This window comes from Protopterus annectens, chromosome 1.part1 (genome assembly GCF_019279795.1).
Source record: "Protopterus annectens isolate FY-2018-M chromosome 1.part1, PAN1.0, whole genome shotgun sequence".
Classification (NCBI taxonomy): Eukaryota; Metazoa; Chordata; order Ceratodontiformes; family Protopteridae; genus Protopterus; species Protopterus annectens.
In genome coordinates, this window is record NC_056726.1 from 270,780,901 (window position 1) to 270,797,888 (window position 16,988).

A 16,988-nucleotide genomic window follows, 5' to 3' on the forward strand; every position below is an offset into this window, starting at 1 on the left:
ACAGGGCAGATACAGTACAAAACAGCTAAATTGGTACAAAAACATACACCAGTAATACATACAGTTTGGGCCTACTATAAACAATATCTTGTCTAATGAGGTGCAAATATTTGTCTACAGTTGGTTATGTGTCTCTCTGTTAAATTATTTGGTATAATCACAATATTCTACATTTGACATTCAATTTATTGACTTCAAATATAACTAAACTTCTAAGTTCAAGCATTGTCCAGTCTGATCTAGGTCACCTCAAAGCTCATTCACAGTCATTGTCCCACTTCCTATTGGGCCTATCATGGCATAATTCCTTCACTGGGAGAAGATAGTGAAATGTCAGGTTGGAATAGATGGTCATAGTTTACTATCCCTAAGTATGATGTCAACCTTAACATGATCTGAGGTGCTTTTATATTATAACATTGTGTTTTCTCAGAGTACAGCTAGGGAGTCACTTGTTTCCATATGTTTACCTGACATCAGTGGGCACTGTTTTAGGGAAGGTCCTCCATTCACTAATTTTATGCACCATGAATCTAGTACCTCCGGGTTTGAAAGGATGAGGAGAGGTGCAGCAGGGCTTGATGTGTGCTTGACTTTTACAAATAATTTGTAGAGCATAACAGATTTTATTTCCTTGTGAAATGTTGGTGTTCTGTTGATTTGCTGAAAGGCCGTACGTCTTCAGTCTTTCCAGGACCACTGGTAGGTTAAGGTAATTATCTTCATATCTACCTGTTGTCTGTTATCAGTACTATAGCACTGTAAATGTGGAGTGGTTGGAGCACTTGAGTCGTATTCTTTTGCTCAAACTGATGGTGCAGTTGTTGCTTCAGAAATTAGATGATTGTATTGGCACAGAATTTATAGGTATCACTATTAGGAATATCCATATATTTCCATTAACAGATATGCTTAAGCAAATCATTCTATCCAAGTCATTTTCCTGCAGTCAAAGGCATAAAGATATTATCTGAATGCAATGAGGGTGTTAATTGCCTGGCAGTGATTTAATTGTTACTGTGAAATATGGTACATTTTCTCCTGAATTGCCTTTCTTTAGTGCTGGGACTGTTGGTGAAGCTGCCTCGTTGCATTGCACCACAGAATCCCATTCCAGTACTGGCAGCATTGTGTGCTCTAGGTTTACCTTGATTCCTGGTGCTTCTGGTACTGCTTGAGCTCATGAAACGTGGATTAGCACTGTGACCCATATCATTTCTGGCTTTTGTGCACTTTGCTGTGCCAGGTTCCTTAGTACAGACTGGTTCCTACACATCATATAACAGTTGTGACAGTCTCTTTGCAATAGTGCTTAAACCACCATTTTATGAAGCCACTCACAGTGCAGTGACAAGAGTACCAGTCTGAGTTCAGTTCCCATATGGAGGGGCTTATTTAAATACTAAAAACCTGAATTTTCATCTTCATGCCACTGGTAACTTCTTCCAAGTTTTCACTAAGATCCATTTGCATTCAGACCTCTACCTGCATAAGTTATGAGAAATGTGAAATAATTCTTGTAATCAGCACATGAGACTACAGGTATACCAACCCCAGTGTCTGGGTTCATGTCACTACATCGACATATTATTATGTCGACAATTACTGCAGCGACACAAAATAATCGACAATTGAAACGTCGGCTGGAATCACACACTTTAACTTTACCGACAACCCGAAAGCACTTTTAAATGGAATGCTACCTTGGGCCGAGTACTAACATGGGTCAAGATGGGGGTGAAACTTGACCCATGTTAGTACTCGGCCCAAGGTAGCATTCCATTTAAAAGTGCTTTCGGGTTGTCGGTAAAGTTAAAGTGTGTGATTCCAGTTGTCGACGGTTTCAATTGTCGATTATTTTGTGTCGTTGCAGTAATTGTCGACATAATAATATGTCGATGTAGTGACATGAACCCCAGTGTCTACATCTAGTCTTAGCTTTTTTTTTTTCCATGCTGCCTTCAAGATTGTACTGTGCCCCAATGGATAATTTATATTGTTTCAAACATGGCTGGCTTTTCTTCTTAAGTCTGCTACCATTCTTGTTGCCTCCAGCTTTGTCACAATACATGAATTTTATTTTCACAAGTATATTAGGTACATTGCACTTTTTTATATATTTTAGTTATGCCTTGTACCCTCTTTGTATTACCTTTCTACTGGCAAACAAAATCACTATGATTTTCTTTTTGCAGTATTTCAAAATAAACTAACAGAGACTTGTGATATGGAAATACCACAATAAATGCATGTTTGAAACTTTTAATGCTGCTTTTAAGGTGAGGCATTTCTTTAATAATAAATCTGCAGTTATACTTTTACAAACTACACACGTATCCCCCTTGCCCACATCATGTGTACTAACCCTAAACCTGTCCCTACACATTGCCTTACTAAAAACACTCTTCCTAACAATACCATAATCAGGACAACACTTGATCTTGGTTTTGAAGTTGAAGTATATGATTTAAGGTATGTTTAGTGTGATAGCATTATTAGATATCTTGTGATTCGGTATACCTTTCAGTTTTTTATAGATATTTTGAGCTCTAAATATTTCATGACATAATTTCATACACACACATTATATATATATATATATATATATATATATATATATATATATATATATATATAAAATGTATAGATATAACATTATTTCTAAATATGTATTTACTTGCTACTGATTTCCTTTGTGGAATCTAAATCATTCTGCAGCTGATTAACACTTAGGACGTGTATAATCTTGCAAAAGAGTCAGGTCTTCAAATGGTTTTAATTTAGTTTGTTGTGATGCTGACTAACTAAATAGTAGTCTTTATGCCTTGGCTTCCATCACCTTTAGCAGTAATGAAATCTCTGTGATTTCAGTTATATGATTTTGTAAAGCAGTCTGCTGTTTCAGCATGAGTTATCCAGCTAGCCAGTTTTACAAGTGCTTAACAACTGAACCAAATAAATATGCTCTGTCTGTCTACCAGACTCCTTTCCTTTCTTATCTCTGATAAACTGGCCAGTACCTGTGCAGCTAGTATGCATGCACTCAGATGTACACATGCATATTTTTATTTTGTCATTGCTACTCACAATGTTATAACTACCTTCCATGTGTCTGCCAGTACAAGGTTATTCTCACCTGTTGTGACATTTATTCTTCATTCTGTTATAGAATGCTATTTGCAAAAACAGGCTGCATTCAAGGGCTGAACTCATCCCTCAGTACCTTACGTCTGTTTTTTTTCAAATCAGGAAATTATGTTCTGTTTATTCCCTGAAAAGTGATGATCTAAGTGCAAGCATGCAGAATACTGAACAGATACTAAAGAATCCCAGCATGCAGAGCAATGCTCTTTGGTTCATAGTAATCTATGAACCAAAGAACATTACTCTGCATGCAGCATACTGTACAGATACCAAAGAATCCCAGCATGCAGAGTAATCTTCTTTGGTTCATAGGAGATTACTATCCTAATGGCTCAAGAGCACTTACAAGCCTAGCCAGTTTTACCCAGATTTTACACAATTTTCAATCCCTAAGGGAAAGATACAAGGGTCAGTAAATGGTGTTTTGACAATTTTTACAGACTGCCGGTGTCCATAAGGGACGTGGGCACCACCACAAGATTTAATTTGCGATTTCTCATCCAACAGTCCAGATTGCACTTGAAGATGGGTTGAGAAGGTCTCAGCTTCATGTAAACAGGAAGCCTATTTCAGAGAAGGGGCAATTCTGAGACACGTATGTCTCTCTAGTATGATCTGTTCATGCCAGCGACCATGTTCAGATCCCTGGAGCTGGTAACCCTCATACAGTTAGTTTTGCAAATATGCAACATTTCCATCAGGGCTGGGTCAGAGATTGCCTTGTAGGTCGGGCATCAATTAGCACTCAGTAACCAGTAGGAAACTGAATACAGTGACAGGGTTTTTAATCAATCCACATATGACATGCTGGCTATGCCCTGTATTTTTTTGGTGAGAAACCTTTGAGCATGTTCCAACTGTTGCAGGTACCTGGTGAGGTACATGCCAAAGGGTGCATTGTACTCGATTATTGGTCTGATGATGACGGAGTACAGTGGTACTATGACATCCTTGGGTCTGGATGCCATGGCCTTATTTTTAATCTGATCCATATAGAAGAACTTCCTCATCACCATGGACTCATGGTAATCAAAGTTCAGAATACTATCTATATGAGTATCCAGGTCTCTCACCACTGGGTCCACTCTTAGGAGGTGCTACTGATGATGTAATTTGCAGGGGCATTTGATTTCCCAAAAGTTATTTTGCATTTCTTTGTATTTAGTTTGAGGCCATGGCTCTTATATCAATCATTAGTCTGTCATTCCGTTCTATAGGATATCAATATAATTTGGGGAGTCAGTGATTGCCCCCAACTTGCAGTCATCAGCAAACTTGGTCAGCCAAAGGCCATCTACATTTGCCTTGACATCTGAGAAATATATCTCAAACAGGAGGGGGGGCAGCACTGAGCCCTGTGGTACTTCACTGGTGACTGGCCTCTTGCTGGATGTGGGTTCCCCTAGTCTAATAACATGTGTCCTATCCATGAGCCATTTGTCTATCCATCTGGTGACATAGAGGTTTATGCCTAGTTTTGTGAGTTTATGTATAATACCTAAGTGGGGTATTGTGAAATGCCTTGGCCAGGTCAAGGTAGGTGGTATGCACTGCCTTACCCTCATCCATGGCCTTGATGACCTTCTCAAAGAAGTCACCAAACTGAGTAGGCAGGATCTGGCCTTGATGAAATCAAACTGGGTTGGGTCTCCTATATTGTTAATCAGACCCAATATTATCCTTTCCATAGCCTTGCATATTAGGCTAGTCAGACTTATGGGTCAGTAGTTTCCTGGGTTTGTTGATGGTCACCCCCTTGTGCAGAGGGATGACTGTTGCTGTCCTCTACTTTACTGAGACAAAGCCTGTCTGGAGACTGTGGTTAAAAAGAGATCCGAGTGGGTCCACTAGATCATGTTTCAAGCTATTAATAGGCACCCTGGAGTTCTATCAGTTCCCATTGATGCCATATTTCTAGCTTTAGAGAGTGAAGTAAAGGCCTGGTCTTTTGTGATAACAGGCAAAGGAATGGTAGGGATTATTTCATGGAGAGTGACCAGAGGTGATGTTGGGGTGAAATTTGATCTGAATGTATTGACCAGCAGGTTTGCTGTTTCATCTGGCTGAGTATAGGTAGTGTAATCTACAGCCAGCTCAGCACATTGTTGAATGTTTCCCTTACAATTTCAGGCATAGCTAAAGCATTCTTTGTGGTTATCCTTTGCTTAGGAGGCTGGTTTGGTCCCATATTTAGCTTCTGAGGACTTGACTAGTTCCCTGATTTATCTCTTGAGATTAATGAGGGATTTTTTCCTCTGTTGTGCACCCTCCAAGTTGCTTCTTGATAGGAATTTCTTCCTTCTGTTGTATAATCTATTGATGCCAGGGGGTCCACCAGGTAACTTGTTTTTCTGGCTAGACCTAAGTTTAGTTCAGTCATGTAGTGCAGTTTTTGTGCAGTTTAAGTGGTTGAACAAAGCATTTGTGTATATGTCTGCATAGCCTTTCATGTTTTGGGGGTTAGGGGAAGCTTTAAAATTACCTGTGCTCACTTAATAGAAGGTAATTTGGCTTAGAAAAATTCTTTAGGGTTTGATGGAAGGTCTGCCTTTACATTTATTTCATAGGAGACCAATTTTGAGAACAATGAGGACATTACGTTGGGGGGGGGGTGCAGTGCTACCACATATTTGTGAGTACTGTGTTAAGGATATTTGAGTCCCTAGTGGGAGTGCAGACCAGCTGTTCCAGAACATTTGCATCGACAAAGCCCAGGAATCTCTGTGCCTGCATGTCTGTAGTAGTGTGTTTCCCAGTTTATGGAAGGATAGTTAAAATCACCCATGAGTAATGTGTTGGGCTGAATAGTAAGTGATTTTAGTAATATCAATTATGCAGAGTGGTTTTCATGGTTTATGAGTGGGGATCTGCAGCTAGAGATGATACTGGGGGGATTTTGCCTATGTTCAGCTGAACATAGAGCAGTTCAGTAGAGTCATCAACCAAGTCACTGTAACTGCACAGATGTCAGCATTCTCCAGGTGATGACAGCTTCCAAGGAGTGTAGTTTATTGTTAAGACTCCTAACACTGAGCAGTAGTCCCTCCAGCTTCACGTTAGAAGAATTTCTTATGTTGGTAAGGCTGTTGGTTTGGCACTGCCTAAAATAGGCACTATGAGAATGTCATTTGCTCATTGTTCAAAAGTCTAGTGGCAAAAAGTACAGATGATTGCTGGCAAAACAGCATGGTTTGTGGATCATGTCATTTCAGGCTGACAAATAATGGATCCCCTTGGAATGACACCAGTAGCTAAGCCAATTATTGAAGTCAATCATTTTCCATTTCTATTGTGGTATCATTCTTGGTGAGGGTAGAATGCTGCTCAATGTGAGGCTCATATCAGCCCATGACACATATAGAGATCCATTGTCTGCATTCATGTATTCCATCAAGGTATATCCCAGGTCCTTCACATCCACATGGACTAAGACTGAGCTTTACTGGTACTTGTGGTAGAGTAACCTGAGTGACTGTGTGATCTGGTGAATCCTAGCCCCTGACAGGTGGCTGACTGTAACCCTCTATTTGTCCAGCCTGGTGAAGGGACCATCGGTGTGTCTCATGATGGAGTCTCCTGTGTCCAAGCTGTTTGAATGTGTGATGTTTTCCCGTAAAGGCTTGCTTGTGGAGACCCTCTGATATGTATTTTTATGTGTAGTGGTTGGTGTTGACTTGGTTTTGTTTGCAAGTGGTTTCTGAGGGTAGCATATGGGAGGTCTGTGAGATTTTGTTAAATTACTTCTGAGTATCTCTGCATATGCGGGTTTGTGTGTCGGGACCTTATTTAGTGAGGGAAATGATTTAATTTGTCATTTGCTTTGATAGTATGTGAAAGTTGTGTCTCAATTTTTATAGTGGAGCTACATCTCTAACATACTGTTTCTTTCAGAATTAAGTGGTTGTTGGTATACATGAGAAAATTGCTACATTACCTCAGGATACACATGTCCACCTGGCTAGCAACAAAGAGATAGCAGGAAAGTGCCTAGCCATGGTTTCTGGTTTCTTACTATGGGTTTAACCAGTGAGAAGAGTGGTAGGCTTACTGGACTGGGATGATAGCACTGGGATAAAGAATGGTTGCTATACTCAGTGTGCACTGTAGCTATCCATTAAGACAGTGCTGCTCTGTGCACAACTCAGATGCTCCTAGAGCAGCAGGAGGACTGGGGAACTTTGTAGTGCAAACATCAGGCTTATATAGAATCATAGGTTCATAGGTAGGTACTAGGCTATCTGCCCGAAGGCATTTATAAGCCTAACCGGAATGTGTTGGCTTTCACCACCCCTTAGATTAGTTCCTTGTACCTCTGTCCAGCAGAGCCATTGAAGTGATCCCTGGGGTAAACTTTGTTTCCCATCCACTCGTCATTGTTTCTCTTGAAAACGGTTAGCGAGGAGCTCTGTCTAATGTAGATTGGAATCTTGTTCCAGAGCATGGGAAGTCTCTGGAACAGGAATCTATCCCTCCAGCATGTCCTATTTATTGTTGTGGTGAGGTTTAGATCCCTGGAGCGTGTGGCTCGAGGGGATATGGTTTTCTTTAGGTGGAGCATGTCCATCAGTTCTGGGTTGGACATGGCCTTGTATGTCAGGCAGAGATCACCTCTGAGTAGCTGGTATGCAACCAAGTACAGCTGGAGTTTCTTCAGTCAAGCTGCATAGGGCATCTGCTTGAGGCCAGTGATTCTCTTGGTAAGGTACTTCTGTGGTCTTTCCAGTTGTTGCAGGTGTCTTGTAAGGTACATCTCAAATGGGGCATTGTACTCTATGATGGGTCTGATGAGTGATCTTTCGATCTGGATCCAAGCCCTTTTGTGATTAGGTGGGCCACATAGAAGGATTTTCTAACCACTTTGGCAATTTGATTATCAAAGGAGAGGTTACTATCTACTTGGGTCTCCAGATCCCTTATTACGTCTTCTGTATTTATGGGGCTACCACCTATGTGATAGTTTGTGGGTACTTTGTTTTTTCCAAAGGGGATGACTATGCACTTTTTGGCATTTAGCTTGAGGCCATGGTTTTGACACCAGGTATCTGTCTCAGTGAGACCCTTTTGGAGGATGTTTGTGTCAGCCGGAGAGTCAATTATAGCCACTAGTTTGCAGTTGTCTGTGAACTTGGTCAGCCATAGTCCTCTTGTGCTTGCCTGTATCTCTGAGAAGTATATGCCGAACAGGAGGGGTCCTAGGACTGAGCCCTGGGGAATGCCACTTGTAACCAGTTTAAAGTCAGACCTAGCTCCCACAACTCTTACCATGTGGGTTCTGTCCAGGAGCCAGCTGGCAACCCATCTCATGATGTAGGGGTTTGTGTTCAGGCTGGTGAGCTTGTCTTTAATACCTGAGTGGGGAATAGTGTCAAAGGCCTTTGCAATGTCTAGGTAGGCTGTGTGGACCACCTTTCCCATGTCTATAGCTTTGGTAACTGTCTCAAAGAAGTCCATCAGGTTTAGGAGGCATGATCTGCCCTTATCAAAGCTGAACCGGGTAGGGTCCAATGTTTGGAGGTTCCCAATGTCTCGGTTAATGAGATCCATGATGATGCACTCCATAGCTTTGCAGACCAAGCTAGTCAGGCATATAGGGTGATAGTTCCCAGGGTCCGTTGTGGCTCCACCTTTATGGAGCAGAATAACCATTGCTGTGCGCCACTCTGTGGGCACATAGTCGGTGGAGAGGCTGAGTTTAAACAGTGTGTTTAGGTGAGGGGTTAGTTCATCTTTGAGCTCGTGTATGACGCAGCCTGGGACACCATCCGGTCCCATTGATGCTGTGTTTTTGGCTTTGAAGAGGGCTGTTTTAACCTGAGTGTCTGTGATTTCAGGGGCACTACATTCTTCTGGTATAGTTATGGGCCCTTTTGGGGGTGAGAGGGGGCTGAAGTTTGCATTGAACCTGTCTGGTGGTGGCGGAATGTGGATATCCAAAGTGATTAGTTTATGGTCACATCTAACCAATGAGGGGTTGACGTCCGGTGTGGAACACCAGTCGCCCATGTTGGTGATGACCAGATCCAGTATGTTGTCACCTGTGGTAGGGGTGTTGACCAGTTGATCCAGGGTGTTTGAGTTTATAAATTCTAGGAAATGTTGGACAAGGGAGTTTGTACTTGAGTAGTTCTCCCAGTTAATGTTTGGGTAATTGAAATCACCCAATATCAGGGTATTTGGTAGGACCTTTATGTTTCCCAGTGTTTCCAGTAATGCGGAGTGGGGGTCCTGGGACATGGTGGGTGATCTGTAGCAAGCTATAATTTGAATAGCAGTTTTGCCCATTGTTGCACGTGGATGATCTCTGAAGCATCGTGCTGTGCCACTAACCTAGAGGTGTAGGTATCCTTGATGAATATGGATACTCCCCCGCATTTTGTATTTTGGTCCGGGTTTTGTGGCTGAAATGTATGGTATGAGTTGTAGCCTGGTAGTGCTGGGGTGCTCTCTGGAGCCTTAAACCAGGTTTCTGTTACTGCGCATATATCAGTTTTCTCCATACTGAGGAGTGCCTCGAGTGCGTGCATTTTGAGGTTTAGACTTCTGGCATTGAGTAGCATTACCCTCAGTTTTTTGTTACTTGCGCTATTTACGGTGGTGGGTTTTTCTTTTGAGCCTTGCATAAAAAAGGCACTATGGGGGTGGCAAGAGCCTTGGCCAGAAAAAAAAAAAGGTTTTACAATACCAAGGCCTACAAACCAATCAGGAAAGCACACACAAGCTTTCAGCCAGCAGCCCCTAACTCAGATTTGCTAGAGCACACGTCTGCCACAAGAATGCAGTCAGAAAACCCTTTTAATGTAAAAATGCTGCTTTTATTGCTCAAGTGCAGGTCAGCTACACATTCTAGATACTACAATCCTATAAAACTAGCAGACACAGTGTAATTAAATACTACAGCAGCAGTTCAGCTTTGAAACTCTACTAAAGTGTGAGAACTGCAACAAATACAAGATTCTTATGAAATGCAGTAAAATAATCAGCGGAAGTACAAAATTATACTTATTTTCATTCTTTTAGCAGCCGATTCTCTGTTAACTCTCAGGCAAAGTAGCCAAACCCTGAGCGGCTCTGAGGAATTTAGCACAAACCCATGCAAACACTGGGCTTATATACAATCAGAAAAAAAAAGTTTTACAACAGCAAGGCCTACAGATGAATCAGGAAAACACACAGATTAAGCTTTCAGCCAGCAGTCCACAACTTAGATAGGTTTGCTACAGCATGCTTCTTCCACAAGAGTTGTTGTTGTGTCTTTCAGCTTTTCCCGGTTAGGGGTCGTCACAGCGGAACTCCGGTCCGCTCATGATTGGCAGCAGATTTTTACGTGCTGAGTTGCCAGCCCTGACGCACAACCTTCAACTAAGGTACGCCCATTCACACATGTCTCCAGACAGAAGATGCTCTAGCTGAGAATCGAACGGGACAACATCTTACTGTGAGGCGACAGCGCTACCGCAGCACCATGCTTCTTCCACAAGAGTGCAGTCAGAAAACCCTCAAATGTAAACATGCTGGTTTTAGAGCTTAAGTACAGGGAAACCACACAATCTAGACACTACAGTCCTGTGAAACTATCAGACTCAGTGTAATTAAGTAGTACAGCAGCAGTGAAAACAGTTCAGCTTTGAAACTCGACTAAAGTGCAAGAAATGTAACAAATAATAGAAACATACATTAAAATAATCAGCAGGACTGCAAAATAATAATTATTTTTGTTCTTTTAGCAGTGGATTGTTTTAGATGCAGCAGATTCTTTGTAACTTCCAGGTGAAGTACCAAAACCAAGTGCAGCTCTGAAGAATGAGCCCGAAGTAAGTACTAGGCTAGCTGCCCTTACAGGCCATTTTAAGCTTGGACAAGTTCCCTTCAAAAGTGAGAATCAAACCCTATCCCTGTGTCTCTACTGTAAATACCTTAACAACTGTACCAGTCACCAACATTTTTAAAATCTCTACTTGTATCAGGATTATATCTCTCCAGGTGGGACTCAAGCCCACAATCTGTCTTAGGAGGCCAATGCCTTATCTATTAGGCCACTGGGACCTGATGTACAGATATTACACAATTCCAGCATGCAGAGTAGTCTACAAATACAAAGAAAAACTGCACCCGACTTGCACAAGTCTGGTGCAGTTTTTCTTTTTATTCTGATTTGCTTCTCTGCACCTCTCTGTACCCTGAACCGTCTTCAGTCATTTATTTAGTGTACAAATACTACAGAATACCAGGATGCAGAGTACTGTGCCAGATACTACAGAATCCAAGCATGCAAAGTACTGCACAGATGGTGCATAATCTCAGCATGCAGAGTAATGTACAGATACTACAGCATGCAGAGTAATGTACAGATACTAAAGAATGCCAGCATACAGAGTAGTGTACAGATATTACAGAATCCCACCATGCAGAGTCATATACTGATACTACAGTATCCCAGCATAAAGAGTAGTGCACGGATACTATAGAATGCCAGCTTGCAGACTAATGTACAGATCATACAAAATCCCGGAATGCAGATACTACAGAATGCCAGCATGCAGAGTAATGTACAAATACTACAGAATCCCAGCTGCAGAACAGTGTGCAGATCAAACCTCTCAACCATACCGAATTAATCGTTTTTTACTGAGTTTTGGAGTCCAAATGAAGGGGTGCCACAATTCTTGAGTGGCACCCCTTCATTTCCGATTTATTTCATTTACTTTTTTTAATTTTTTTCAAATACCATGCAGTCAGAGCTGACATCATCACTTGCACGATGACATCAGCTCCTTCAGGGCTACCAGCCACGTTGTCATTTCTGGCTGGTCTGGCTGCAAATGTGAGCAGGAACAGCCATTAGTTTGAAACAACAGCAGCACTCCTTTCGATTACAAGGAACAGCCGTTCATTTGGACGCTCGCTCGTTTTGGAACAAATGCAGGAATCACTTAACAGCAGCCAGGTTGTGTGTGTGTGTGTGTGTGTGTGTGTGTGTGTGTGTGTGTGTGTGTGTGTGTGTGTGTGTGTGTGTGTGTGTGTCTGTGTGAAAATGCCCCCATGTAATACACCTGGTGGCTAGAGGCATTTCAGGCTTAAACCCTGTACCGAAGGTACAGGGTAAAAAGAGCCTAAAGTCCCTAGCCACCATCATTTCTGAGCTTTGTCCAGATTTGTTGTGCTAAGAGTTGAGAAGAGCTATGGTGGGAAGTGAAAACAGAATTTGTATTCCCCCATTACTGGCTTTGTTGTTTGTCCAGGTTTTTTGTGTTAAGAGTTGAGAGCTATGGTGAGAAGTGAGAATTGAATTCACTAAATGATAGCCATTAAGTTTCAGTCTTCCTATTTTTTTAGGAAACTGCTGATTTGGCATAGTGGTATGTTGCTCCCATTGTAGTGCATAGGGTCCTGGATTCAAGACTTGCCAGTGACATGCATGGTGGTAACAACATTTTATTCTAGCAACTTTCCAAAATTATACAAGCAATGTTTAAAATGTGTCCCTGGTTTTTGACCTTTTGCCCCCCCTCAAAAAAATGAACTTGAAAATAAGTGCGAGAAGCTGTGCAAGATGCCTATGGCTTACACTACTGTCATTCTATTTATAGTGTGGGTGTGGAAGTAGACTTTTATGATGGAAATGTTCTAAATTGGGCATTTTTGCCATTATTGGTTCATGCATTTTGTTTCATTGCCTACAGTACTGCCTACTGGAAAAATGTTCAAACAAATTTAAAATGCGCTCTAACAAGTGTGTTGTATTATACAAGGAATATAACTAAATAAAGTTAGGAAGGTGTATCAAAGAAAAGAACACATATATGTTTCTTGTTTTGTGTGCAAGGTGCCAATGATTTGAAAACGGACCAAAGGTAATCTTTATCCACGACTGGCCAGATGCATTTTCTTTGGCTGTGGTGGGGTTTCAATGCTATTTCAATGAATGTGAGTTTCAAGGGAAGAGAAGTTTTAATGCCAAGTCTATTTTCATTGAGACAGTATTGCTTTGTTTAGCAGATGTCAAAATAAAATCCAAATTATCATTGTAGAAGTAAAGCAGTATGCACACATTAGTGTTTATGGTAAATGGGGCGAAATTGCCAGCTAATGGGACAGTGGAATGGCTGCAGGGGGTCAGTGGTGCCATATTTTGGTTGTCCTTCAGTTTGCATTTGAAAGTTGATATCCCACAATTCTGTTGGAGTGGGTGGGGTTCTGTAATTATGTATGCAAATTACATGTTAATCAGCATACAGATTTGTACCTATTTTTTATGGGCCTTGTCCAGATTTTTCATGTTTCCAGGTTGAGAGGTTTGGTACAGATACTACAAAATCTCAGCATGCAGAGTACTGTACACATATTTACAGAATCCCAGCATACAGAGTAATGTACAGATACTACAGAATCCCTGCCCACCTTTATTCAAGCATACTCTGAGATTTCCTTATAAGTGCAGTGCAGTATTGTTCAGACCACATGAGGAAGATAGCCAGCAACTCCCAGAGAAGTATTAAACAAAATAGGCACACAGACACACACACACACACACACTAGTTTATGGCAAATTAGAATCACTTGCATAGGAACATACTTTACTTTTTGAAGTCTTTACTTTTTAATTGCTTGGGAAACAATGTCTCACTATACTGCTAGAACTACAAAAGCTAGGAACAAACCATGATGTCACAACAGTGTGACATGACTTAGAGTAAGTGTGACTGATATAGCCTTTAAGGAATACAGATCATGTGCTCAACTGCTCTCAGTAAAGAATAGTAGGCATGTCAGATATGCAGCACACAATGCAGTGTAGGCAGAATATTAAGCAAATCTTGTGTATTTTTAAGCATTACTACCATTTTATTTACTTACTGCATTTTGTGAGTGTGGGCTACAGGAGAGTTTAGTATAATGCACATTTGCCTCTATTTCAACTATGAGTATGCAACAGCTAGATTTTTAGTTGCTTTCTGCCCTTCTGAGCCTCTGCCTTTGATGCTGTATCCTTTGTCATTGGCATTAGTGCTTCAAATTGTTCTTTTCATTTCCTTTATGAATTTCATTTCCCCCCATTAGACCACAAGACAGTTTGCTGTCCTGAAACATTTAGTGTCTTCAATTAACTTCTGCCACCTACTGGAAATAATTTATGAAAGTTTATGAAAATGTCACATGGATAATATCCAAGACAATACCCATGAGCAGCACTGCTGAACACTCTCCAGTTCATAAAGCTTTCCATCGTCAACCCTCAATTTCCTCCTCCAACAAACCAGTTAGCCTCTGATTGTTTATTAGTGATATTTTACCCAAATATTTGTCTTGACCTATTATATCAGACTCTATGCATGCACTTAGACTGCATCAGTGTTATCAGCCCAAGCCTATAAACAATGGTCCATTTGGTTTAGCATTATCTTTCCGGTGTAAAACTGGATTGTACAATACACGTATATGAAGCCATGCTGAGGACATTATAAATTTTGAGTGGAAATACTCATGCTGTTCTAGATGATGGACTCCCTAACACTAAATTGAACTTAATCCCTCCCACAGACTTTAAAGAATGGGGCAGTATTTCAGGTGAAACAACAAATGAAGTCTATATTTCCCATGTAAATGGCCATAGAAGATCAAGACATACATATTAGCCCAATATTTAAAGATTCCTTTTCTATGATGGTTTGATTATTTTTGTTTGCAAGGTTTTTCTGACTGTTCTGGAATGGAGCTTGGGTTGCTGTCTTACCTTTCTGCATGCAGTTAAGTCAATGTTCAGCTTATTGCTTCATATAACTTTTGTTAATGTGCTGTATATGAAAAAGTCGATGTTTGTTCAATGACAGCTATCTTTATTTTTTGTATTTAATTTCTGTCTTTTCTACTGCCTTTCAAGATTTTCAAAAATATATGCATCTGAGATGGGTATTATACATTAGAAAATCATAAAAATAATTGATTTTGCCATTCTTGAAAAGTAGGCAGTGGTTTCCTATTTGTCTCTTGGGTTTATGAAGTAAAATAACACTTGTATTTTGATGTGTGTGTTTTTAATTTGTTGTAGGTGTAAATAAGCCTGTCACAGGGGAGCTTCATATCTGGCTGAAAGAAGCAAGAGGATTGCAATCCCAGAACCCAAGTGGGGTAAATTCATTTATAAAATGGTAAGAACACAAGTTGTTTTAGGAGTCTTGTACTGTGATAAGATTAGTTTTCAATTGATCCATACTGTAACATGTCTGAGGGCCTGAGCTTCAATCTGTGAAAAGTTCAATCAAAATGTCTTCCATGTAACTGCACTGAGCTTGAAGCATTGACTATATCAGTTTCTGTGTTTTTTTGTTTTTTTTTATGTAGTATGACTTGTACAAGGGCTTCTTTACGCTGGCAGCTACAGTTTCAAGCACTGATACTGCAGGAAGTATTACCATGGAATGCATCCAAGTATCATCACATGGGATGTTAAAAAAATTTGCTTTTTAATAGTTCACTCAGATTAATATGGTATGACTCTACTTTTGCAGTCATCGTTGTAATCCAAAGCATATGTAACTGCAAACATAGTAAAATAAGGCCAAAGGCACATGACAGTGCTACAGTTTTAACAAATTAATATTTAGTTAATTTTCAAATTATACTTCAAAGGTATAGCTGTCAAGTGTTTTTGTCTTTCTGGCATTTATTTTATTTTCATCTTGAAACTGAAAGCAAACAATGGATTCTCAGCCACATGGCACAATATTTCTGAAGTCAGTTAATTGAGTTTTATTAAAAAGGGACATTATCACTTATTTTAGTACACCTGGTCTAAGCCAGTGCATTGGCAGTGATAGCTTACCTACAACCTTATTAGTGGTATCTTCTATGTACAAGTCCAAGCAGAGATACTATGTTGTATTATAAATTGACATGTGGTAATAGTGAAAACTGCCTGGTAGCTTTCAGCCATGTGCCTCAATTATATGTTGTGATGGCAGCAACGAATTCCAGCCATGTGCCTCAATTATATGTTGTGATGGCAGCAACGAATTCCAGCCATGTGCCTCAATTATATGTTGTGATGGCAGCAATGAATTCCAGCCATGTGCCTCAATTATATGTTGTGATGGCAGCAACGAATTCCAGCCATGTGCCTCAATTATATGTTGTGATGGCAGCAACGAATTCCAGCCATGTGCCTCAATTATATGTTGTGATGGCAGCAACGAATTCCAGCCATGTGCCTCAATTATATGTTGTGATAGCAACGAATTCCAGCCATGTGCCTCAATTATATGTTGTGATGGGAGCAACGAATTCCAGCCATGTGCCTCAATTATATGTTGTGATGGCAGCAACGAATTCGAGCCATGTGCCTCAATTATATGTTGTGATGGCAGCAACGAATTCGAGCCATGTGCCTCAATTATATGTTGTGATGGCAGCAACGAATTCCAGCCATGTGCCTCAATTATATGTTGTGATAGAAACACGAATTCCAGCCATGTGCCTCAATTATATGTTGTGATCCAGCCATGTGCCTCAATTATATGTTGTGATGGCAATTCCAGCCATGTGCCTCAATTATATGTGGTGATGGGAGCAACAAATTCCAGCCATGTGCCTCAATTATATGTTGTGATGGCCATGTGCCTCAATTATATGTTGTGATGGAAATTCCAGCCATGTGCCTCAATTATATGTTGTGATGGGATGTGCCTCAATTATATGTTGTGATGGGAGCAACGAATTCCAGCCATGTGCCTCAATTATATGTTGTGATGGCAGCAACGAATTCCAGCCATGTGCCTCAATTATATGTTGTGATGGCAGCAACGAATTCCAGCCATGTGCCTCAATTATATGTTGTGATGGCAGCAACG

The 16,988-nt window shown here is 40.6% G+C and overlaps 1 protein-coding gene across 3 annotated transcripts in view; it reads left to right on the plus strand.

The window, feature by feature from the left end:
• The window catches only part of LOC122804506 (synaptotagmin-like protein 2), a 3,492,381-nt gene that overhangs the window by 3,165,979 nt on the left and 309,414 nt on the right, over positions 1-16,988 (plus strand). For all 3 annotated transcript variants that reach the window (XM_044074423.1, XM_044074432.1, XM_044074438.1), the window contains one exon: positions 15,191-15,290. In XM_044074423.1, coding sequence (XP_043930358.1) covers positions 15,191-15,290 — 100 coding nt within the window. The remainder of the gene's footprint in view (positions 1-15,190; positions 15,291-16,988) is intronic.